General features: G+C 46.2%; 1 protein-coding gene across 11 annotated transcripts in view; it reads left to right on the top strand.

Moving 5' to 3' along the window:
• Positions 1-4799: 4799 nt before the first annotated feature.
• YPEL2 (yippee like 2) overlaps positions 4800-24714 on the top strand; it is a 61493-nt gene continuing 41578 nt past the window's right edge. For 2 of the 11 annotated variants that reach the window (XR_011493738.1, XM_070482876.1), the window contains exon 1: positions 5356-5567. Coding sequence is in view for 3 of the 11 variants with exons in the window: in XM_070482876.1 (XP_070338977.1) it covers positions 5422-5567 (146 nt within the window). In the remaining 8 variants the exon portion in view is untranslated. Of the gene's footprint in view, positions 4926-5311; positions 5568-5778; positions 6133-6157; positions 6458-7990; positions 8111-9300; positions 9423-9889; positions 24705-24714 lie in introns of those variants that run through there. The other 9 variants (XR_011493739.1, XM_044744365.2, XM_044744366.2 and 6 more) reach the window with 9 other exon arrangements.

The following is a 24714-nucleotide window of genomic DNA, read 5'->3' as shown; positions in this document are numbered from 1 at the left end:
GTATATGAAACCCTGGGATAGATGTGACTTAGAGTCTAGATTCTTTCAGTGCATATACTGTATATTACACAAAACCCTAGGGAGTATGAGCTCTTTCAAATATTAATATTCCTATGGGAGACAAATGAATATACTAGATGGGATTAATAAAACCTATGAATGACGTCATGTCAGTTGAAGTTTGCCATCAAATGTGCTGTGTCAAACTTTTTTTTTGAAAGTGGAACATAGAAAAATCTTCTATGGTTTATTAATTACATCATTTTGTTGAAAATTAAAAGTTGTGCAGAAGAGACACATCCTCAGTGGTATTGTAATTGATCGTGAGATACAACCCGTTAATTAGACAAATATTGAGACTAGCCCACATGGGAAGGATTGGAAATGAAAGGAGAGTACTACTGGTAGATTGTGAAAATAAAATTGCTTGTATCCTGTCGAATATTTTTTTACCCTACAGATTTTAGTCATCGAATACTCCTGCCCTGTTATTGTTCCATATGCACTGCATCAAAATTACTTTTTTTTTCTTTTTGAGGAAGATTAGCCCTGAGCTAACATCCGTGCCCACCTTCCTCTACTTTATATGTGGGACGCCTGCCACAGCATGGCGTGCCAAGCGGTGCATAGGTCCGTACCAGGGATTTGAACTGCTGTGCCACCGGGTGGGACCCCAAAATTACTTTTGATTTTCAGAGCGTTTGGATTTTGGAACTGTGATTAAGGTATGTATACCTGCATTATCTTTCTCATAAGGTTGTTGTGAAGATTGGATTCAATTAAACAATGCATGTAAAGTGTCTATACCAGCTTCTAGAACGTAGGAAGCACCAAATAAATATTATCATTACCGTTGTTTTTAAGACAAGCGCTAAGCCCTTACAACTCTTGTTTCTGGGCCCTTTAGCTTGGCATAGGGTTTTGCTTTGTGGGGCTGTTTGATGTTTGGATGAGTTTCTTTGTAAAGGTGATTGGGATAGTCAAAGAGAAGAGGAGAGAAGCATTTTTACTGTTTGATGATGTAGAAGAAAGAGAATGAACGGGCTTTGAAGCCAGAGAGATCAGAGTTAAATTCCATAGCAGCAGCTTCTTTGAAAAATGAGGAAAAATACTTATCTAATGGTTGCTTTGAGGATTAAATATAATTAGATAGAACAGGAACACAATATATGCTCAATAAATGATAGCAGCTGTTTTGTTAGGGTATGCTCAGGAGGGCTGAGGCACAGCCCCTACCGGTTTACAGTCTGAAAAGGACATGATCAGCCACTTTCATGACTGAAAATGCGGGACTTGGACAAAGATCAGAGAAAGCATTTATTGTACATACAGAAACAAAGCATTGTTACCATGATCTGTCCGCAGGAAGGTGGCACCAGGCCCTCCTCTCTGATGCAATGTCATGGGACTTTACTTGTGGGAGAAAGTGGGAGGAGGGGGTACAGCCAGGCCTGGGAGGAGCAACTCCCCTCCCGACACAGGCAGAGGGCAACGTCTTCCCAGGCGGTACGGTAGTGTGAGAGCCTATAACCTTTAGCCTCCAGGAAGTTTCCATTGTATTGTGATTTTAAAATGTAGGTTGCCCCTTTTATTGCAGAATATCCTTAAGTTTCAGGTTTAATGTCACAGTACAAAGTAAGACTGCTATCTGTTGATCAGTATACTCTGAGGACAGACCCTATCCATTCCTGCTTGGATCCCTACTGGATTCAACTCAGATATAAACCTTGGGGGAGGGCCACCATGTGCCAGGTGCTGAAAATACAAAGACGATCTGATAAGGTTCCAGCCCAGGAGGGACTGGCAGAGAGGATGGTAACTGATAGCTCTTAATAGGGAGTGCAGAGTGTTGAGTGATACAATAGAGCTATGAATAAAGTGTTACTGAGGATACTGAGAAGAGAAAATTTAATTTTTTTTTAGGGAGGTTAGGGGAAACTCCTCCAAAGGAGTGACATTTGATGTGATCTTTGGACTGAGTCATCGAGCAAACGGCTTTGAGATGGAAAGAGAGAGGGAAGAACAGAGCGGGAGAGAAGGGGGGTGAAGGGGAGAATAACAATCCAAGTGAAAGAAACTGCAAGGACAAGGGTGGGAGGTGGTGGGCATATTCATTCATTTGTTCCATTATTTATTCCACAAATATTCGTTGAGTGCCAGACACTGTTCTTGGCACTGGGGATACAACAGGAAGCAAGACAGACAAGGTCCCTGGTCCTCTCCTGGAGTTTACACTTTAGAGCCGGATGGGACAGAAAACAAGTAAATAAATGAACAAGGGAATTTCAGAGAGTGATATGTATTATGAAGACCATAAGTTGGCAGAAGGTATGATCGACAGTACTCTGGGGAGGCATGCAAGATTGGGTAGTCAGGGGGGCCTCTCTGGAGGAGGCATTTGACCTGAGAATCAAGTGATGGATGAGGAGGCAACCTTCCGGGGCAAAGTGTTCCAGTGGAGGGAACAGTAAAATACAAACAATATAACAGGACGAGGCCGGGTGTATCTGGGTGTCTGAGGAACAGTAAGGCAGCTAGCTTGAGTGGAGCAGCATGAGAAAAGGTGCCGTGGGGGAAGACCAGAGAGGTTGGCAGGCCTGGTCAGCAGGGCTTGTGGGCCCTCAGAAGGAGTTTGTTTTGAAGAAGTACCATCTGGCTGCTGTACAGAGAATGCATTGGAAGCGGGGAGATTAGTTAGGGGGCTGTTGCTTACTCTAGGCAAGAGATGCTGTTGGTTCCTACCAGGGTGGTAGCAGCAGAGATAGACGTGAGCAGAGCAAATACATATTTTTGAAGGAGAGCTGACAGGACCTGCTGATGGATTGGTGTGGGGGTGAGGGAAAGAAAGATGTAATCACGTCAAATACTAAAGACGCTGAATAAGATGAGCACATAAAAGTGACCCTTTTCACAGTAGTAATGACGGTGATGTGGCACATGGTAGGAACATGGGATTGGAGAGAGAGGATGCTGGAAAAGAATGGCTGCAAAGGCTTTGGGAAGGAATGAATTTGGCCTCACACAGAGGAGACAAGGATACAGTGCCACTGACAAAGCAAGGTTGATAACCTGTTTTTGAGGCCAGGAATCTCTCAAGCTTTTACTGCCAAGGGTTTTTGTTTTTCGTTTTTTGTTTTTCAAAAAAGAGCCCAGCCCTCTGGCTAAATCTGAACAAATTTGTTTACATCTCTCCCTACATCTCTCCATCTCTTTTTTGCCCTACAGGATAAATATCTGTCCATTTCCACACACTCTCCATTGGCCTCAGCCTCTCTCTTCTCAGTAGATTCTTCTGAGTACTATCATCCACGTCAAGCAGGAAATTCTGCACGTAATAGGCACTGAGTAAATATGTACTGAGAGGCAATTAGAGGTGCTTGCTTTCAGAGAGGAAGAAAAGTTGCTTCTACTACTTTATTTCACCTATTACTTTTACTTCTACTTTCTCGTCTAGCAACGCACAATGCTTGGCTCTTTTAACTGGGAGGAGGCATGATCAGGCTCACGAAATATTTTTTTGTTGGCTAGCTGGCTGGTTCTATTGTCTCCTCGTCCTGCAGTCCAGTTTCTTCTTCCAGTCCCCTGCATACACACAGCAGACCTGCAGGGGTCCTCAGATCTCCCTCTGAACCACTACGCCAGGCTTGTCCTCCTTAGCTAACATTATCTTTTATTTAAACAGAAACAGTAGCCACCAATCTTGTTACATAACATACCAATATCCTAGGGTGTTAAATGAATGCAGCATCTACTGTTTGGGAGTGGTGATCTGGCGACAGAAATATTCACTAGGAGAATACCTCTAAAATGTTGTAACAAGTTTGACTTTCTGGCCCTACTTAGAATTTTGGAGCTGGAAGGGACTTTAGAGATCATCCTATTTCAATCTTCTTTGTTTTAAAACGTGGAAACCAAGGCCTAGAGAGACAAAGAAATTTGCCCACGAGGCAGATCAGGGCTAGAAATCAAGCTCTTGATAATCTAAAGAATCCATCACATCTTCTTAGATTAAGGATTAAGTGTTAAGCTTTTCTTGTTCATGATTCTTTCTTATCTGAAAAGCATTTCCTTCCGTTTTAGACTTTCCAAGTTTGTCAATTGTGAACAGTGACGTGGTGCTCTTGCTTACACTGAAAGTGCAAATTTGAGACTGACACACATGTATGATACTGATGTATTTGAGGTATTTTTGTTGTTTTTTCTAACATTTTCCTAACATTAGGACTGGATTCACATCCAACCGTGAAATGTATAATAACTGAATACAATTTGAATGCAATGTACATTAACTGAATCAAATCTGTTTTAAAGACAGCTGGATGGAGTTGGAGGCAAAGTTTGAGCCACCTGGGGATCCACCCCAATACCATTCCTGGTTTATGTGCAAACCAGTGTGTGGAAGGGGGTTGAAGTCAGCTGCACCTCTAGAAGCCCCTGGCATCCTGATAGCTGCTCAATGGAACATGGGGTTTCCTGCTGCTCTCTGAGGAACTGCAGAACCTCAGTGGCCCAGTGAAACGGCTGGGCTGCTCTCTTCGCCTGACCCTGTCGGTATTCTTTCTCAAACTGACCTGTTTTCCTGCTGGGAGTCTGCCTCACTCCACCCACCTGGTGCCTCCCTGGATTTCCTGACTGCCTCGGGCTTATTTTTTAACCTTCCCTTCCTTGGAAAGCACCACCTCACTGACCCAGAACGTGGGCTCCTCCCCTCTGGTCACTGACCATCCTACTCTCCCGGGCTAACCACAGGGGGCTGGGCATCTTCCAATCCCTCTAAGGCCTCTTTCCTGCTTTTAACTCACCGAAATTACTGGCAGAGCAGAGGAGGGGAAATGCCTTGCTTCCGAGTAGGGCCTGGCTGGGCCGGCTCGGGCTGGCACTATCTTATTAAATTCAACTGTCCCGGGTCCTGAGGGCCTCTTCAGGTAACTTGGGCTCTGGGTTAGGGACGGCTAAGGTGTAAAGAGGGAGTTACTATCTTGGTCCTCTAAGTAGAAGCGCTATAAAGCCTCCCCCTCCCTACCCCAGTTTCTGGGAATCCCAGCTTTGACCTGGCAACAAACCCCAAACCCCAATAAGCGGTCTCCTCCAAGGCGCTGAGAGCCCACCCATCCCGATCACCCTTTTTCCTTTTTCTCCCGGCCACTTGCCCTGCTTAGCCAGGCTCCGCTGGCCGAGCCTCGCCGGGCCAGCCCCAGCACTCGCCACACTCCCTGCACCCAAGCCCGGCCAGGGCAGAGGGGTGGGGGGTGGGAGGTAGGGGAAGCGGGGGGCGGAGTTCCGTCCTCCGTTGATTGGCTCGGCGCGGATGGGCTGTGGCCGTGCCGAGCCAACCCGCAGCGTGTTGCTATGTGCTGAGCCGAGGGGATAGGCGAGGGGGCGCGTCCGTCACAGGGCAGCCCCCGGCCCCGACCCGGAGGGATGCGGAGTGGCGGCGGCGGCAGTGGAGGAGACTGTGGCTTTAAGAGCGCGCCGGGAGCCCGGGAGCCAGCCGGGCGGTGCTTCGCTGCAGCGCACCCCCGCGGAGCCGAGCCCAGCGCCGGCCGGACGGGGCAGCCTGCTGCCGGGTGAGCCAGGCGGGAGCTCCGCGCGGGCCGGGCGCGCGTGGGCGCGGGGCGCGCTGTCAGCCGGGGCGCCTGGCCGCGGGCACCGGACACCGGACGCTGGCGCGGGTCCGGGGGCCCCTCCAGCCCGGCTCGGCGGAGCGCGCGGCGCCCTCTGCCCTGCGCGGCCGAGGCGGGGTCTGGCGAGGGGTCCCCGTGGGGGCAGCGGGCGCAGGGGGCGGGGAGCGGGCCGCCGGGGCCACGTGACCGGTTTGTTTACAAACACTGCCGGGCCCCAGCGGCTGGCCGCCGAGGGAGCCGGGGTGGCGCGTGGACCCGGGTCGGGGCCCGGGAGCTGTGCGAGGAGTCCGGCAAGTCTGGGGTGCACGGTTTGGCGAGGGGACCCGGAGACCCGGTCCCTGCTGCTTCCCGCGGGTTCGGGTGGGGGCTTCGGACATTTTCTGTCTCCGGTGATGCTGGCTCTCCGCTGGAGACACTGGATCCGGGGGCACCTCCCTCGGGGCCCCCGCCGATGGGCGACTGGCCGCCCTCGAAAACTCCCAGGAGCGCTTGGCCGGCCTGGGCCGAGGTAACCGCAGCCGAGTTCCTGCCTGGCCGCTTTCCGGCGCCTCCCCAGTGTCCTTGCCAAGGGGGTGGGCGCCAGTTCTCTCCTGCCCGACGGAATGTGGGGGCCTCTCCAGCGAGTGCCTCCCAGAAACTGGCGCTGAGAGGCAGCCCCGACCTCTCATTGCTTCAAGTTCACCCTCCTTGGCCGCTGACCTCCTCAGGGTGTCTTTACCCAAGTGGTGGCTTTTCTCCCGTTTGGGGGTGGGGAGAACCACCTGTTCTTTTGGACCCAGCCCAGGAGACTGCCACCTCTGACTTCACTCTCATCTTACAAGATCTTAAGCCAAGTGAGTGAGTGTCCTCCGTTTTCCGTCCTGCATGTAGCTGACCCTCCCACCCACAGTCCCAACGCTGTGAATGGCACAGGAAACTGGTCCTGGGCTTTGCTGGGGTTTTTGCTTTCTGGCCTCCTTGTCAATTTGCTCTTCTGGAGTCTTGAGGCTGTTTTCAGTGAGTCCTTGCTTTTGGTGAGTCTAAAGGCTAACGAGGCAGCTAGGGACTCATCGTTTTTTCCTTGCCCTTCCTCTCTTCTGGTCCAGCAAGATGTGCAAGATGGGGCTCCCTGTCCTAGAGCATTGAGCAGGAGGGAGAGCTGTCTGCTTCCCTGTACCCCACTCGCTCACAGAACATTAGCAGTGCAAGGAACTTAGGGAGTTGAGAAGTTAAGTGACTTGTCCAGGGTAACTCATGTCACTGGTTCTGGGGTGGGTCTTGACCTCATGTGCTTTATGCTCCTCAGAGCTCTCTTGGTATTGAGAATTCAGGGCTTTGTGATCAGTGGAGTTGGAGTCACCCTTCCTTGGCTTTCCTTTGTCTTAATCACTGTGACAGGACTGCAAAGGTGGGCCGAACCTGAGTGCTGTCCATTCCTCCCCTCATTTCCTTAGCACTTAATGCTGTGGCTGAGTCTTGACCCCTGTGAGGAACATCTTAACTCTTCTGAACTGTGATATGAGTAGCTAAAAGTTCTTTACTAAGGGACAGGTCCAGCCTGAGGAGAGTTGTACAAACTTCCCTTTGGCACTGTCCCTTATCCCCAGCTCTTGTGATAAGGGTCTCAGGCAGGAGTAGAGTGGGGCTTTGGGCTCATCCCCCTCCTGAGTTTGGCTTTGCCTTATCAGTTTAGGATTTGTTAACAGTATTTGTAGCATCTGTCTTGATATCTTATGCTTGAACTAAAATCAAGAAGCTTGGAGTTAGGGGTGGAAAATGGAAAGTAAACACCGTGCACAACAATACTGTTTTCCTTCCCTCTAGGGGAGGGGTTTTCAAACTTTGACTGGGATCTGCAGTAAGGAATACATTTCACATCACTGTGCAGAGGTCCAGAACTCCAATAAGTTCCAGGAGACAACAGTTGCCCTCACTGCTTGCAGTGTGCTCTATTTATAATTTTTTCTACTTAAAAAAAATTCAACTGCTGGCCATGATCCATTAATTTGATTTCTTGACCAAACAGGTCATGGCCCACAGTTAAGAAATACTGCTGTAGGGCAGAGGTCCTTAAACTTAAATGTGCCTAAAGATGACCTGGTAGTTTTAAAAAATGCAGTTTGTCAGTCCCCTCTGGAAATGCTTATCCTCAGTGGGGCACATTTTGATTAAGTGGGCCATGACATTGTGATGCAGGTGGTTGATAAGAAACCCTGATCTGGTGGGAATGGGGGGGCAATGAAAAGTGAGAGCCATTAAGTTGCAGATGAAGTGCAAAGCCTTAGGCAGGTACGTGGCCCATATGCTGTGTAACCCCAAGCTCTCTCGTGTCAGTTTCAAAGCCTACGATGTGAAAAGTCTAAAGGTGTTGTGTTGTTTGTTTTCAGCTGCTGTGAAGCCTTGGCCATAAGAGACAAGCCCCCCTCCCTCCCACCATCCTGCCCCAGCCCCAGCCCTTTGAGAGCTGCTGTTCACTGTTCTGTACACTGGATGTTTCTCGTTTCTTGGTACGTGGGCTTGGAGTTGTGAGTTGTGCTGACGAGTTTGCTGTACTATTCACAGATTATGTGAATTTTCACTGTTTGAATGATTTTAATGGTTTTGAGGCAGCAACACAACCAGCATGCCTGGGGTGTTAACAATTGGCCAGCAGAAAAGGTTGATTTTGTCTAGTATCTGGGTATTCCAGGCCGTGTAGTTTGGGGGAAGGGCAGGCTGGTGATTTTATTTTTGTTTGGGGAGGTAGGGAGTCAGGTGTTTCTCAAAAGTTATTAGTAAGAAGAGGCACGAGTTCCACCACCTCCTTGCCTACCTCACCCTGGTTCTTTCCTGTGGCGACATCTCTGCTCCTGTATGCAGGTGGATCTTGTTAGTCATCTGGTTTCTGATGCTGTCACCTCTCTCTCTACCTTCAGGCCAAACATACACACACACCTGATGCATCCACATGTGGGATGTTTCTCTCTTAGTAATTGCGTCCCAACATATTGGTAAAAGAAATTTCCTTGAATTAATCAAAGCTGCAATTTAGCTTCAAAAAGAACTCTAAATTATCCAAATTCAAATTCAACTATGGTCCTTCCTGCCAAAGGTATGCCTTATATGGCCACATTAACTGTAGGATTGTTGAAATTAACTTTAATACTGTTCAGTTTGGTCGAGCAGCTCACATTTAGAATGTTTAGTTTTGAGCCTATGGAAAAAGGAAGACAGCAAAAGGATGGCAAAGGATAGGATATCCTGGGATAGGAAAAGCAGAGGGAAGAGATGTTCAGGTGGGATTCAAATGGAGGATCAGGATCAATTTCCTTCGTAAATTTTCTTGGCATTTCCCTGGGGGTCTGTCAACCAAACCACTGGGTGCTCTGACAATTGCATTCCTTTAGCATGAAGAGGTATTAAAGCTCTGGAAAAGGAAGCATCTTGTTGAACTTTAGCCTCCAATGATGGAAAGCCAGGGCCTGCAGGCTAAAGGTGTCTTTTTTAGAGTTGATCATTTTTTCAGTGATATTATCCTTAACAAAAGATGATACATACTTGCATCTTTAGAGGATCACACCTACCTAAATTTCCCTGCGTGTTGTGAATATAGCTCTGGAGGGTTTAAAAGTAAATCGGCTTAGGCTACTCCCCTGTTTACAATTTTCCAGTGGCTTCTCATTGCCCTTCAGACATAATCCAACTCCTTTCTCTGTAGGTGTTGCACGGCCTGCCCTCGTCCCCCACCTTCTCCCACCTCTTCTACCGCTCATCATCTGGTCCACTCTGCTGCAGTCGGCTCCAAATGCATCAGCCTCTTGAGGTTTCTAAAACGTAGAGGTTGGTTTTTCTCATTGGGCCTTTCTACTGGTAGTCCCTTTTTCCAGAATGCCTTTTCTCCAAAGCTTTGCATGATGGGTTTCTCTCATTTGGGTCTTAGAGAGCCCCTCCCTGCCAGTTATCTAGAACAGCTCTTCCCTTCCAACCTCATGTCTTTTAATCCTGTTCACTTTGTTTTTTTTCAAAGCACTTCAATACCATCTTGAAATACATTGTCTACTTAATGGCTAGAATGGGGTAGCACTGGATACATGTCTATCTGTTGGTGGAATGAATGAATGAATGACTAAAGACAGCCAAGACTTAGAGTCTCTAAGAGTAGGAAATAATACTTTATTTTCAAGAGAAGAAAAAGAAAAGAATTTTTCTCTCCCTCTTCCTGGGATGGGATAGTGTTCTCTTGGAATTACTTTCTTTTGGAATTCCTGCTTTTCACAATATTTTTCATGCTTTTATTCTTTTTATAGGTCACCAACGTCTCTAAAGGCTCCATTGTTATTGTGCTGTTGTTAATAAACAACTCCTGCCTCCTGCAGTAGCCTTGTTCTAGGCCTCACTGTTCTGACAAACATAAGCATTTCTACCAGTAATCACATTTCATTAATACTAGAAGGCACTGTAAGTAGAACTAAGAGCCTGGGCTTTGGAACCTGAAAGATCTGGATAATTAGCTCTGTGACCTTGGTCAATTTGCTAAAATTCTCTAAATCTCTGTTCCTTCTTTGTAAAATGGGACTAATGATAGTTGCTATCACTCAGGGTTGATGGGAGGATTCAGTGAGAGAATGCAAGGGGAAACTGGCACAGCCTGGCACGTGAGCCCTTGGTGTTAGCTATTAACACTAACAGTAAATTGATAGTTAGGTTCCTCCTCTCTCTGACTGGCAGGAATTCCCAATTCATTGATTTGGGCATGGGCAGTAAGAGGGGAAAAACTACCAAATCTTAAATTAGTGTAAGTAAATGAAGACCAAAAATGTCACTTAGATCTGTCAGAACTGGAATGGAATTTAGAAATCACCTAAGCGCAAACTGCTGCTCAACTCTTAATAAACACCCCTGTGGAAGAAGTAATATTTACAGAAGCTTTTGGAAGGACGTGTTGTCTACCTGTTCCTCTGGCCATTTTTAGTTTTGTCCTTGGATTAAGTAGGGCCAAATGAGAGCTGCATACCTGGGCTGTGTTATGTCAGCCCCTCCAGAACTGTTTTTACTGAGGTGAACTTTAGTGACCTGCCCTTTGCATTCACGGAGGGACACTGTCTGAAATAGCTTCATATCATTTCCTACTGCATTTCTCATAAGGGTTTATATTGTTGAAGACTTTATCTACAACTTCACTTACTGTCCCCATTAAGAAGTTAATTGGAGAAATTTCTTTGGGAACAAAAACCCAGGAAAAGCCTAGCCTCTCCCAAGGAATTGGTATGATTTTTCTTTGTGGACAATTGGAAATTTATAACTGATCATGTTTTTCTTTTTGCTTTGGCTGCCAGGAAGCACAGAGCCAAATCTGTGGCTTGACTTTAGCAACTGTAGGGCCCTGCATCCTAATTTTTTCCAGTGTTGACCTTGTAATTTTTATTTTCTCTAATTCAAGTTAATGATTTATAACTCTTTTAATTAGATGTATGTTGGATTGTATTAAAATCTATTTTAGGGCCAGCACTGGTGGCCTAGTGGTTAAGTTCTGCACAGTCTGCTTCAGCAGCCTGGGTTCAGTTCCCAGGCATGGACCTCCACCACTCATCTGTTGCTGGCCATGGTGTGGTGGCGGCTCACATACAAAAAGAGGAAGATTGGCAGCAGATGTTAGCTCAGGACAAATCTTCCTCAGCAAAAATAAAAATAAAATCTATTTTAGATGTTACATTTTAGAAATATAAACATCGAGGCTAAAACAGGCAAAAGAACTTGCTTAAGACACAGAGCTAATTAGGGCAAAGCACAGACTGTAAACCATATCTTTTGTTTCTCAGGCCCAGGGCTCTTTCTACTCGTGTACATTATGGAAGAATACCAACTCTCGACCAAAACTCTAAACAACCCATAATGTCTCAATACTAGGCAAAACCTAGCTCCTCTCAGTGACGGGGCAAAGAGGCAGTCTGCCAGTGAGGTGTGAAATTGCCACCCACATTCCCCTTTCCTGGTTGGGCCAGCAGCACTGTGCTCTCCTGTCTCCTGGGCCGCAGGGCAGCCAGCCCTCCCCCGGTGGTCTTGAGAATGTGGTATGTCTAGACTTTTAATGGCTTTGATCTGAAACTAGATTGCCAGCTCAGAGTGAAATTAACCTCTGGGGTCTGAAGTTCCCTTGTCTGTTTCTTGCCAGGAAAGGAAGGCTTGATATCCAGATGGCAGATCAGTGCCACTGAGGCTCAAACAGGGTTTTCTGGGTGTGAACAGCGGCTGAGTTTGGTTGGACTGAAGAAATAAATAAACAAATAAAATTTGTTTTGTCTGATATGAAATTTAGTTATAGAAAATATTAACCTTCCTAATGATTTGTTTTGTTTTGTTTTCCAGTGGTGTTCTGGTTGGGAGTACCTGGGGCAGGACAGAATAGGCCTGGAACATATCCTGCCTGAGTCAGGAAAATTTTGGTTCCTATTTTGAGCTAGAGAAGAGGAACCTCTGGCCTAGGGCTGAAACTCAACCTTGGTTTTGTTTTATTTTTCTGGGTGATAATCATTCAACTGATAATAAGACCTTTGGGAGATAAAGATGAGTTAAGATATGGCCCCTGCCCCTAACAGCATATGCTGAAATAGGAGTGATTAAGGCATATGTGTTGATAACCAGAGTACAAGTAGAAGGAGTTTAAAGTCGTTACAGAGATACAGAAAGAAGGGTGAGCATTTTAGAATGGGGCTGTGAAGAATGAAGAGGATTTAAACATGTAGAAACACTCCATGGGGAACGATATGTGCAAAGGCACAGAGGTATGAACATAAGAGGCAATGCATGGGGAATGTTCAGTAGTTCAGTAGTGGGAAGGAGAGTGCTGGGATATTACTTGGGCTGCCATTCCTGCAGTTTCGAGCAACTCTGTGGAAGTGGACTGGGACTTCCTTTCACAGTAGACCTCTTGAGGAGGAAGAGCTGTGGACAATGGCTAATTGATATAGGTAATAGGAGTCTTCAAAAGTGAGATTATCAAGGGGCTGGCCTGGTGGTGTAGTGGTTAAGTTTGCGCGCTCTGTGTCCTTGGCCTGGGGTTTGTGGGTTCGGATCCCGGGTGCAGACCTAGCGCAGCTAGTCAAGCCACCCTGTGGCGGCATCCCACATAAAATAGAGGAAGATTGGCACAGATGTTAGCTCAGTGACAATCTTCCTCACACACACACACACACACAAAAGTAAGATTCTCAAACGTGGCTGCTATAAGAATTCCTTAGCCCCACCAAAGGCCTACAAAATCAGAATTTTCAGAATGGAGTATCTAATAGAAGCAAGCAAACAGAAACAACTCCAAAAAATATTTCCCAGGCCTTTCTAAGGCAGCCCACCCCACACATGCCTGAGGTGCAGAAATCACTGAGGTGGTTGATGTCCCTGGCAGAAACCAGCTACTAAGCATCCTTGACCTTTGGCCTCCTTCTTTTGCTCTATTTTTGCCACTTTTCTTCTTTTTATTTGTATTGCTCCTGTGTATCATCCATTATCTTTGCCTCCCCTTTATCTCTTCTTTTCCTGCTTTGGTCTTTATCTGTTGGGGATTCCTTCCTAAATTGACCCATTGCCAAATAGACCAAAAGTAGAAATGAATTCTCTTTTGGTCTTTGCTGTATTAGTGGTATAAACATGTGTATTATGTAAACATAAATTAAATACGGCTTTTGTTTAGTTTTGCTTACATGATTCTTAATTTGTTTCCTTTAGGATTTTAGGGGAAAAACCATCCTTACACGAGACTTCAGCCTTAAAGCTGAGTATCCCATTAGCAGGAAGAAATAACAAGAGCCAAAAACTAGCTTTTTCTTGTGCCTAATCTATCGTCCCACCTTCTAGTTCAAGTTATTCCCTTCCCTCAGGTGTTTTCTCAGGTTTCTGCAATTAAAAGTTGAAGCACTAAGCCAACCCTGAGAATCTGAAGGTGTTTTAAGAGAATTTGACATCTTCATTTTGCATTATAGTTAGTTGACTTAGACTCTCCCTCTGGGAGATATTCTCCCTGTTGCTCTGGGAGGCTCAAGGACCAAGGATGCACGTCTTTAGACCCTATTCTGGCTTGTCTGGGTTGAAGGATCTGTTGGAGGTGGTGGTGTCCAGGATCAAATCCTGATTCTGGTATTTTCCAGCACAAGAGCAATTTGACCTTGGACTAATTGCTTAACTTCTCTTGAGCTTTTTCTTCATCTTTAAAACAGGGGTAATCATAATAATGCCTGTATCTCTGGGTTGTTGTGAAGATTAATTGAGATAATGCATATCAAGTACCTGGCCTCTCATGGGCCCATAATAGGAAATTAATACATTATAAAGTCCTGGAAACTTACTGACAGTTGCTGCAGGGCCTCAGATGACTTCTCCCTACCTCCTCCCCTCACTTCCCACCATCCTTCAGCCAGTACTTTCTGAGCTCTTATCGAGAGCCAGGCTTTGGGCTGGGTATGAGGGCTGATTAGCTAGACACAGTCTCTGGCCAGGAATGGCTTACAATCTAGTAGGAAGACTGACCCATAAGCAACTAGCTTTGTGGAGGTTTCATAAATCATGAAAAAAAAAAGCTGCACTGGCAACATACCTGGCTCCCCTTGATGTTCCAGGCCTGAAAAGAAAAGAGACTGTAATTCTTATTATAATCTATCTGCCATTCCCATAACAGGAGAAATGCAGAAATTTGCTCTAGAATCAACCTCTCTTTCCCACCCTACTCCTTTTCCTCTCCTTTAGTAAATGGCAACAGTAGATGACAATTTAATAATTCTTAGAAGAAAATACATCCTTCTTTGGGCTGGTGAGGGCTGGGCCTTTAGACATACAGGCATCCTTTTGAAAGTGCCTCTCCCCTTTTCTGCTCTTGAGTTTTAAGTTCAGTTTCCAAATTCCAGTTGTGGAAAGGCAGGGAGCCCAGCCACAGATGTCAGAGTCTAGAGTTTTGAATTTATTTGAATTGGGAGATTAAAGTGAGAAAGCCAAAGGCATGCTGACAGCTGAACAACGGAATTGTATTGACAGATTTGGGATGAATGGTTTGTAACTAATTGGGGCCCCAGCTGTGCCCTGGGGGAGCAGCAGCTAAAGAGAAATCAAGGTCACACGGTGCCCATAGTCCAAAAGACATCCATTTATTCCGTAAATAGTATTTGATATTTGAGTGTCTGAGACACAGACGACAAATAATTACCTCCATAAGAGTAAAACTACAACTGCGATGAGTGTTACGCATGTGGAATAGGGGACTTGACTCAGTGGGGCCTAGAGGAGGTGAAGGAGAGGGTTCCTGGTGAAGTAACTCTGAAGGTTGGCCACATCTCGTTCCCTGCTTTCCAAGACATTTTCTTCTTGATAGGTCTTCTAAACGGTGGTTTTACATGAAAGTTCAAGTATAGCCCTGTCTGGGGTCAGAAGAATGGACCCGATCCTTCTCTGTTTCCCAGATGATGGGAAAAATGTATTTGTTTTATTTTAACCAGGATTATCATCTCTGAGCATGGCCAAATAGAAAACAAAGGGCTGATGCTGAGGGTAGGCAGTCTCTGGGGGCTGGAGGAAAAGGCAAATCTGGCCCTCTTTTGCACATGGAGTAGAGGCAGTGTCAAGAGACACTTTCTTTCTTGGCCTGAACCAAGTCTGACACTTCGTGTGTCTGACTCAGTCTTGCCTAGAGCGGCAGGTCAGACTGCCCTGGGAGTTTTGTGGGGACCACCCTCGGAGACAGAAAGTCCTTGGATTGGCAGTCTGAGGGTTTCTCTAGGGGGTCCATAAGTCAGTGCCAACCTGGGGAGGGTCTCTTGGAAAGCTGCCCCAGGTGGCACACAGAGACGGTGTGAAGGGCTAGGGGAGACGGAATGGGAAACGTTTCTTCCATCAGAGAGCAGTCGGGTAAACCCATCAGAGGTTTGTGTGGTGTGGCTCACGGGAGATGCGGTTCCACAGTCCTAGTTTCAGACTCCTTCTGCCAGCCCAAGTGAGTTGAGGTCACAAGAGTTTGCTGCCTTTTTAACTTTGTGGAACATTAATAGGGTGTGAGTCTCATGTAATGCTCAGAATGAGATATTTTAAATGTACTGGATAGTAGCAAAGTAAATGAGATTAAAAAATATCAGCTTTATAGGGCAGCACGGTTTTGCTGATGGTCACTCATTTCACTCAGTTAACATTTATTGTGAATCTCCAGTGTTCTGGACAGCAGGAGTCCTGGGGAAGCCAAGAGGATGTATAAAACTGGACTTCTGACTGCAGAAGTTCCCAGTCTGGTGGGGAGGCAGACACACGAACAGTGTGATAAAGGCCATTCCAGAGAAAAAATGTTTTTTGTGCACGCTGGAAGAAGGGGCCCACCATCTCTGCTTAGGGTCTCATTTGAGCTGAGTGTTGAGGGATGAGCAGGCATTTACCAGGCAGAGAAGATAGGTTAAGGTGCTGGAGGAGGCTGAAACAATTTGAGAAAAGGTAGTGAGTGAGCTTAGTCTGCTGGGGAAAAATGTTTGGAGTGAGGTGGGAAGGTGATGAGAACATAAGGAGAATCAGGCCCAGTTCTCGGTGCTGCCCGAGGGATCGGACCTTGTTCTATAGGCTGCCAGGAAACCACTGGAGGTTTTGAAACATGAGAGAGATGTGATCAGATTGTGTTGTATAAATAGAATTCTAGAATGGGCTGGAGAGGTAAGAGCTGAGTCAGGGAGACTAGTTAGGAAGCTATCACAGTAGTTCAGGATGAGAGAGGATGGGGCTCACATAGTCTGTTGGCTGTACTGTGAGGATGGCAATGAGAGGATGGATTTCAGAGGTAGAACCAACTGTCTAGGGGACAGATGAAGTATGACATAGAATGGGAAGAGAATAATGGGTGTTTCCCGCTTGGACAACTGGGCCTTCAGGAGGAAGAAAGAGAATTGGGGTGAAGATGATAGGAACCAGGGGAAAGGGGAAAGATGGTGTTGGCTTTGGATGAGTTTAGTTTGAAGGGCCTTCCCAGGAACCAAATAGAGGCATCCTTTTGAAAGGGATCCAGGGTTGAGGAGTGGGAGGCAGAGGTTTAGAAGACTTGAGGGTATGGATGAGAATGAGGGGGAGCAGACAGTCAGGCACATGGTGGGAGCACCTCCAAGGAGGAGAAAGATGGAAGAAGAGCAGCCAGAGAGATTGAGACTCAGTCAGAGAGATAGGAGAAAAGGTGAGAGAGGCACGATGAGGTCCATAAGGGAGAGTTTCAAGGAAAAGCAGCCCACGAGAGAGCTGAATGCAGCACGGGGCCAAATAGTGTTAGCATTCAAAAGTATTAGTGTTTGGGCTTGGCATGTTGGAGGCTGCCCATATTTTTGTTACTCAAAAGCCTGGTTGTGATAAATGATATTCATGGAGCATTGCCAGGAGGTTCTGTAACACTTTCATGCCTCTGGAGAGTCTGTATCACTGGATCCAGCCAGACCATCAGAAAGCCATGTTCTTGGGCTGCCCTGGTTTGACCCCATGTAGAATCCCCTTTACTGAATTGCACTTTTGGTGTTGTGCTGTCCCTTTTTATGGAGGGACCTCTAAGAAACAGCCTTGTAAGAGGGTTACATGGTAGGAACTGTTGGGGTGTGCTGGGGATCTTGTCCACTGGGTTTTTCGATGTCTCCTCTTCGACCATCCAGAGCATAAACGTCTCTCAGAAAAATCTATATCCTGGGCAACAACATGCTTTTATTTTATAGGAAATATAAACCTTAGAACTTTCTTTTCTGCCTTGGTTCCTGGGGAGCTCAAAGCCAAATTTGCAATTGACATTCAGTAAATAATTAGCAACTTAAATAGCATTCATTTCTATGTCCTAACTCTCCTTTTGTTCTTTTGTTCCTCCTCCCCTAATTTCTTAATCTGTTTTAATAGTATTATTTATATTTTTGTAAGCCCCCTTATATCCTTTTGGGAGCTTAGAGTTGTATAAGAAAAAGAAGGAAGCCAATGGTGAACTTTAGCCAAGTCCTTGGTAACCTATCTTCAGATACATAGTCTGGGCTTTTTACATTATTTTTTATTAAAATGGTAGAAACAACCCAAAGGAATATCTGATCTCTTCATAGCCAGCTAGCAATAGCTACTTCTATCTAATATCTAGTAAATTACATGCAAGTTTCGGGATGTTCAAGGGGGAACTGCCTCTTCTCTGTGCAGATGTTTTAACAGATGCAAGCCTCACATGGGGGCCTCCCCAGGCAAAGTGCTGAACTAAGGGCCATGTGGTAAATATATTGCTGTGCTAACAGACGTTCAGAGGCACTGTCCAGCAGTCGTCTCTGAGTGAACTCCTTGAGACTGGTATGTTCTGTGACCTCACAGAAATCAAGGTTTTAGAATGAAGCTTGGTAGATGGATACTCTGCCCTGGGCCAGGATTCAGCTGGCAGAGACATTACAACATGGAATCAGGACTTTAAGAGCTGAAGGAATCCTAGAGATCACATAGGATTATCATCTGACAGATAATCCCCCTGAAATCAAGACTAGGCCCTGTATCCAGAGGAGAGATGAATGGTTAGTTTTGTTTATGAAAGAGAGTTGTTTCTTGGATATCCAAGCTGGTTTTGATTATAACTGGGCGGATTTGAAGTACTATCTGGGTCCAGTGCTATACAGTAGGTAATTATGAAACGATGGCATTGATTTTCCTGTGTGTCTTGCATATCATGGCAGGGTTGTTTGTGTGTGTGTGTGTGAGGAAGATTGGTCCTGAGCTAACATCTGTTGTCGATCTTCTTTTTGCTTGAGGAAGATTGTCACTGAGGTAACATCTATGCCAATCTTCCTCCCCTTTATGTGGGATGCCACCACAGCGTGGCTTAACAAGCAGCACTAGGTCCATGACGGGGATCTAAACCTGTGAATCCTGAACCCACCAAAGCAGAGTGTGTAAAGTTAACCACTATGCCACCGGGCTGGCCCCACTGTGGCAGTTTTAATAGGGGCATTTCAGTAAAGTTTTTGGTAGTGGCCCCATCCTGGGATTAGTAGGGTCAATGGAGACTGCAGAGGTCACTTTTCCACTGCACTAAGTGATGGGGTTGGTCTGTTGTTTGGAATGACATAGCAATAATGTCAGATCCCCAGCTAAGCCACAAAAACCTCCTTGAACCACAGTATACCTTTAAGTGGATTAATGTAGGCCCTAACCCTCTAACCACCATGAGTCAACCTGGGAGACAGGAGCACTCCTCTTCTGGGTCTTCTGAATAGGATCAATTCCCGCGCTTTTTCTCTTGCTAGTAATCAAGGTTATTGAGTACTAACCATGATCCAGGTGCTGTGCTGAATGCTTCACTTGCATTATCTTCTTGGGTTCTTTAGTCTCCTCCATGAGGTGGGCCCTGTTGTTGTGGGGCCCTTTCAGGCAACTTGCCAGTGGTGATGCAGCTAATGAGAAGAACCAAGACTGATCCGAGTCCATCTGCCTCTAGACCCCGTACTCCTCACCAGTGGACTCCACTGCCACCCACTTCTCTTATTTGGCAGTCCAGGGAGACTGGGTCTCTGCTCCCTGGCCTGGGTTCCGGATTCTGGTGAGTCTAGGAATGAGGAAGGACAGTCCTCTTGGGGTAAAGGCTTTCCACAGCCATTCTATCTCTTTCTTTTTTTTTTCTGTCTCCCAGTCCCAGAAATGGCTCGCCTCCTCCCTTTCCACTGCCATCGCCTATTTATTGCCTCCAATCAGGGCTTCCCTCTTTCTTTGCCCATGGTGGAACAGAACGTGGCTACTCAGTCATGCTGCCACCTTCCTGTCCTTAAAGCTGGCATAAAGCCCTCTTCAGGCTTGCTAAGAGTTCCTACAATAAGTAAGAGACGGAAAAGGTGGAATATGGTTAAGCTGTTACTCCATCAGCCCTGTCTATCTATCTTTCTATCTCTTTATGTATCTATCTATCTATTTAACCTAGACCCCACAAATGTAAAGAGTGGGCATGGATGCCAACGACAGGCCTTTGGTCAACAGCCGGGACTTAAAAATTCATCTGTAGCGCAGAAGAACCATAGTTCTGGGCATCTCGGCATGGGATCAGAGTGGGGGCTGTCATGGAAGAATATGATTTCATGTGGGCCTGGGGGCCCAGAGTAACTTTGCCTCCTGCCTCATTACTTGAAGGGGGAAGGCCTCGATCATGTCTGCTAGCCATACAGGGGGATGGACTGGTCTAGTCAGCAGCCCAGTGTGAAGCAGAGGGAACTCAGTTCAGTGATGGCCTCTACTGTGTGCCCTGTGCTGCTGAGTTCAGAGGGTACAAAAATGACTAAAATGTGGTTCCTGCTGTTGGAGCTTACCTCTGGTGGAGGATACAGAGGCAGGAAGGGACAATTTTAGTTTCAGTAGGTAAGTGTTAAGATAGAGGTGAGCACAGAGGAAGGGCCAATAAACTAATGCTGAGGTGGCATTAGAGCTGAGTCTTAATGGACAAACAAGGGCCTGGGGAGGGGGCAGTGAGAAGGGTGTGTCAGGCTGAGGGAATGGCATCAACAAAACCATGCAAGTGTGGTGTATTAGGGGGAACTACAAAGAGTTTGGTTGCCAAACCTGAGAACTTAAGACAGTTCCTGACACACGGTAGATCCTTAAATGTCAGTACAATAAATGGAGTACAGAGTAAGGGGTGGTAGAGACAAGTCTGAAGCCATTTAAGAGTGTCAGTTGTAGATGGTTGTCAGCAGTAATACACACTTAGAATTTATTGTATATTTACTACATGCCAGGCACATATGCTGAGTACTCTATATGCATTAACTTAGTTAATCCTCACATGAGCCCTAAAAGGAAGATATCATTGTTCCTATTTTTTGATGAGGAAGGCAAGGTCCAGAGAGGTTAAGTAACTTGTCCAAGGTCACAAAGCTAGTAAATGACAGAACTGGGATTTGAAACCCCTGAGTCTGGTTTCAGAACCTATCTTCTTAACCACTGCCCTGTGTTGACTTTCTAAAGGCCATGAGAGTGAGGACATGGTCTAATCTGCGTTTCAAATAGATAACACTGGCTAAAATGCAGAGGGTAGATTTAAGGGGGAAAAGAGGCTCCGGGGCCTGCCAGGGTTGTGTAAATTGGAAGTGCTATGTTCCCGGCAACGCTTTAGGGCTTGGGAGCATGGCCACTGGGGGAGCCACCTCTTAGAAGGACCTTAATACCAATTAGGGGAACACTCCTATGGTTCCTCCAATGTTATCACCATCTTGTCTAACCTTGAGAAGAGAATTGTAGTTTTCAAGAGATGTCATCTCAACAGTGCCATCTCCTGCAATGCTTGAAGACAAGTTAGAGGTCCTAACAAATGGCAGGCAAACTCTGTGTCTGTCTTTGAACACTCAGGCTGCCTTTTTCTTTTCTTTTTTAAGCAGCAGAATTTTTTTTTCATTGACCACTAAAAATAATGATGATAGCTACAGTTTTGGTGTGTACTGTGTGCCAGCACTGTATATGCTCTTACATCATCTCTTTTAATCCTAGTAACCCTATGTAGGTTGGTATTATTAGAGCTTGGGAAGCTAAGAGTCAGAGTGGTTGAGTAACTTACCCAAAGTCACTCAGCTACAAAGGAGTAGAACTGGTTTGTGATTGCAGAGTCCACTTCTTTTCCAGGCAGTCTTTGCCTGCCCTTCACCAAAACACCCCACAAAAACGACAACACAGAGGCACCCCTAGGGGTGGTCCTGTCCTGTGGGTGGAGGTGTTACATACCCTAGTGGGTTCTACCCTCTCAGTTTCTGTGACTCTGTGTGGCGGTGCAGGCTTGTTTCCCACATCATTCATCAGATTCCTTCGTAGCTTACCTGAAGACTCTGTACCTCCTCCCCCTCCATCCTGGGGACACTTAGAAGGTTCGACTTTGAGTTCCAGCTGCAATTGTGGCTTCTTGTGGAAAAGGCCTGTCTGTTAGGTGGGCCAGCTGGGTTTGGTGTATGCTCCCTGTGCATTTGGCTCTCAAAGTGCTGTATCTAAGGTCTTTGCTTTTAATCAGAATAGTTCACATCTTTTCTTTCCGTGCTGATCAGCGGGAGCCAGCTGGGGGTGGTAGCAAATCTTCCTTTAATTTCCACTGTGATGGATTATTACTTCGCTTAAAATGGTGTTTAATTTGTACGTGTGCCCTGAGGCTTTCAAATATCAAGCTCATTTGAGTATTGTTGGAAATCAGTTTGGACTCCACAATATGTTCAACGAGTTGGAGTCATGAAGCCCCATGCAGCCTGTGGTCCCGTTAATAGGTACAAAAGTCCAAAAATTAAAATGTGGTGAGTTCTGCAGCCCAATGCTTGTAATTTCTTCCTTTAAAAAAAAAATCCATCTCTGTTATCTTCTTTCCTAAGAATCGACTCAAAGAAGCAGCTTTAAAATTTTTCCCTCAAGAGGGAAGAAGACAGTAATAGGTGATGGTTTTTCGATCCTTAGCTCTGGTCTTTTTTCTCCCACTCAGCCCACTCTCTCCTTTCTTCTCAGGCACACAGGCCCTCTCTTGATCTGTTTTTACCTTGCTTTCACTTACCCCCTCTCATTCCTCCTAGTTTGCTCTGTACCAGTTGAACAAGATGCATATTTCAGCAAGCCACTTTGTCTTCCCTTTCTTCTCAGGGAAGGAGTCACCTTTCAGATGCCTGTCAATTCCTGTGAAAGAACGAGAGAAGCAGAGTGACTGTGGAGGAGCAAAGTCTAATGCCTGCTGTCTAGGCTCTCCAGGGTTTTTCTAGCACCAGGCAGCCTGGGATATTGCTTACGTGGTCGATTTTTCTCTTGTCTTTTCAAGTTCTGTGCTATGGTGTGTGATGAATGTGTGTGCCTGTGTATGTTTTTGTGACACACTCATTTAATACAGACTGTAAATGCTTATTCCTCAGAAGGTAGCTTTGAGTAAGTTTTAGGATTCAGATCTGAAGCTGAGTATAACCAGAAACCCCTGCCTGTGAACTTTTTTTGGGTTTCCTAAAGAAGAGAAGTGAGGAAAGAAATAATTCTACTCTGGGGAAATGCATAATTTGGAAGCCGTCTGCATGTATAAGAAAACAGACTCTGCGGCTGCTCTATAAACCCAGACTGGCAGCCAGGGCTCATTGTTTCCTTTTCTTCCCTCAGTGTTTGTATAAAACCGATGGGGCCAGTGCTCCTAGTGCTCCCCACTGGGCAGCGAAGGCTGTGGGCTTCAGAAGGTGGCCTGGGGCAAGCCTCCCATTCATTCCGCCTGCCTCTGTCTTTCCTAGGCCTTACCTTACCTTATCACCCCTTCCTTTCCTGGAAATACTGTCCTTCCTGAGTGTGAAACAGGAGTATTGGGAAGTTTAAGGGTATTTTAGGAAATCCCAAGTAGGGCACTTGGTTCTTTCTACCACCTGTAACATTTGCACAGCCAACAGCATTGGTCTACCATAGGCTTTTGTTTTGACCACTCGCCTTGCCCACTACCGGAATATGCCTAGGGCGAGACAAAGGGGCTCTGGATCCAAGGGGTCATGTATCTTCCTTCCTCGTCTCCTGTTATGGCCAGGCATAACTCTGAGGCAAAGCTGGGTAAATTAATTCTCACCTCCAAATCCTTCAAGTATTTCTGTGATGTTCAGTTTAACCTGTGATTTCACATCTTTAAAAATAGTGGTGGGAGACTGAGCAGGAAAGACATTATGCCTGTAGGGGCCCCTGTAGGTCTGAATTCCTTCATCAGTTGGACATCTCATGTGTAACTGGTCGCCCTGGATGTGGAACCTGCTTGGCTCAGGGCTGCAGAAGGGACATGCAGGGTAAAGGGTAATAAACACAGTTGTCCTTCAGCCTAGTGCTGGCCAGTGGTGTTGGCCACTCAGGAAGATATACAGAGTCCCAGGGGTACAGTAGCCTTCACTGACTGCTATGGTGGGAAGGTCGTCAGGAAGGAGGGCAGCTTCCCTTTGGAAAATTTGGTTCCAGTGAGGTTTAGAGGAAAAATAGGACTATGATTTGCAGGCTTTCTCTAAACATCCAGGTGGATCCCAGACATAATCCAGCAAGGAAGATCTGATTTTGTTTGTCTTCCTCCCCCGTCTCTCTAAATAATTTTATCTTCAAAGCATGACGCAGGCGTTAATTAACACTCTGGTTCTCCTGGGAGGTAGGCAAGTGGAAACGCCACCCCCCGTTAGTGAAGTCCAGGGAATAGGCAGGTGCAGAAGCCTCAGGCAAGTGAGCCACAGAGAAGCAGAGTGAGTCTTAGACCTTAGCCTTTGTCCTCAGACCTTTACTTGGATGTACCTTGGGAGCCACCCCACTTTCTCAGTGTCCTTGGTTCTCAGTAGAATAAAAGAGCTGAGGCTATGGTAGGAGAGATGTTTGGTACTGTGGGATGAGCAATGGAAGTCTGAGGGGTTGAGGAGAATTTCTGGTAACATTATGCCACTAGTTTCATTCATTCACTTACTTTTTCAAAAAAAAAAGTATATATGTGTATGTATACAGATATATACATACATACGTATGCTGAGCATCTACTTCTGGGGAAAGTATTGCAAAGGGAATCACTTCTTCCAAAAGAGCTGGCTCGCCATGAGGGACCCTGCTGGATGGGAACTTGAACCTTTGTATCCCTTGCTTAGTCCATAAGCAAAGGGCACTGTGGGGTTTGTTGCCTCTGCAGGTGATGGTTTCAAGTGTTGGAGGACTCTGGCATCTGGAAATGGATGAGAAATCCATATGTGACTGTTGATGTTGTGAACCTCTGGAGGCTGAACTTCTCCTTTTCCTTTAGCCATTTATCTTGGTTGGCTCAGGAGAAGGGGCTCTTAGGGGGTTCCCCTCGCTCCGGGGCTGTAGGTAGCACATCTTTCAGCCTGGCCTTTTCTAAGGCTTCCTAGGAATGGTGCTCATGCCAGTTTGCTGGATATCGGTGGTAGGTACCTATGGTAACTGCTGAGAGCCCTGAGTTGATCCTGAACCTCCAACCCTAGAAACACCAGCCATACTGGAAAGATCCCCAGTGGTTTCTTTCTCCTTCATTGGGCATCTTGGCACAGTGCAAGAAACTGGGAGGGGATCATTTCATCCTGTATGTGTTGCCGTCTCTCTGGGTGACAGTTGGATTCTACTTGCTTTGCAGGAAGTCCAGCTCCATCAGCTAATGATATTCACCTTATCTTGGTACTGC

This window comes from Equus asinus, chromosome 13, assembly GCF_041296235.1.
Source record: "Equus asinus isolate D_3611 breed Donkey chromosome 13, EquAss-T2T_v2, whole genome shotgun sequence".
In the NCBI taxonomy this organism is placed as follows: Eukaryota; Metazoa; Chordata; class Mammalia; order Perissodactyla; family Equidae; genus Equus; species Equus asinus.
The sequence above is the reverse complement of the archived record's forward strand: the minus strand, read 5'-3'. Positions and strand labels throughout refer to the sequence as shown.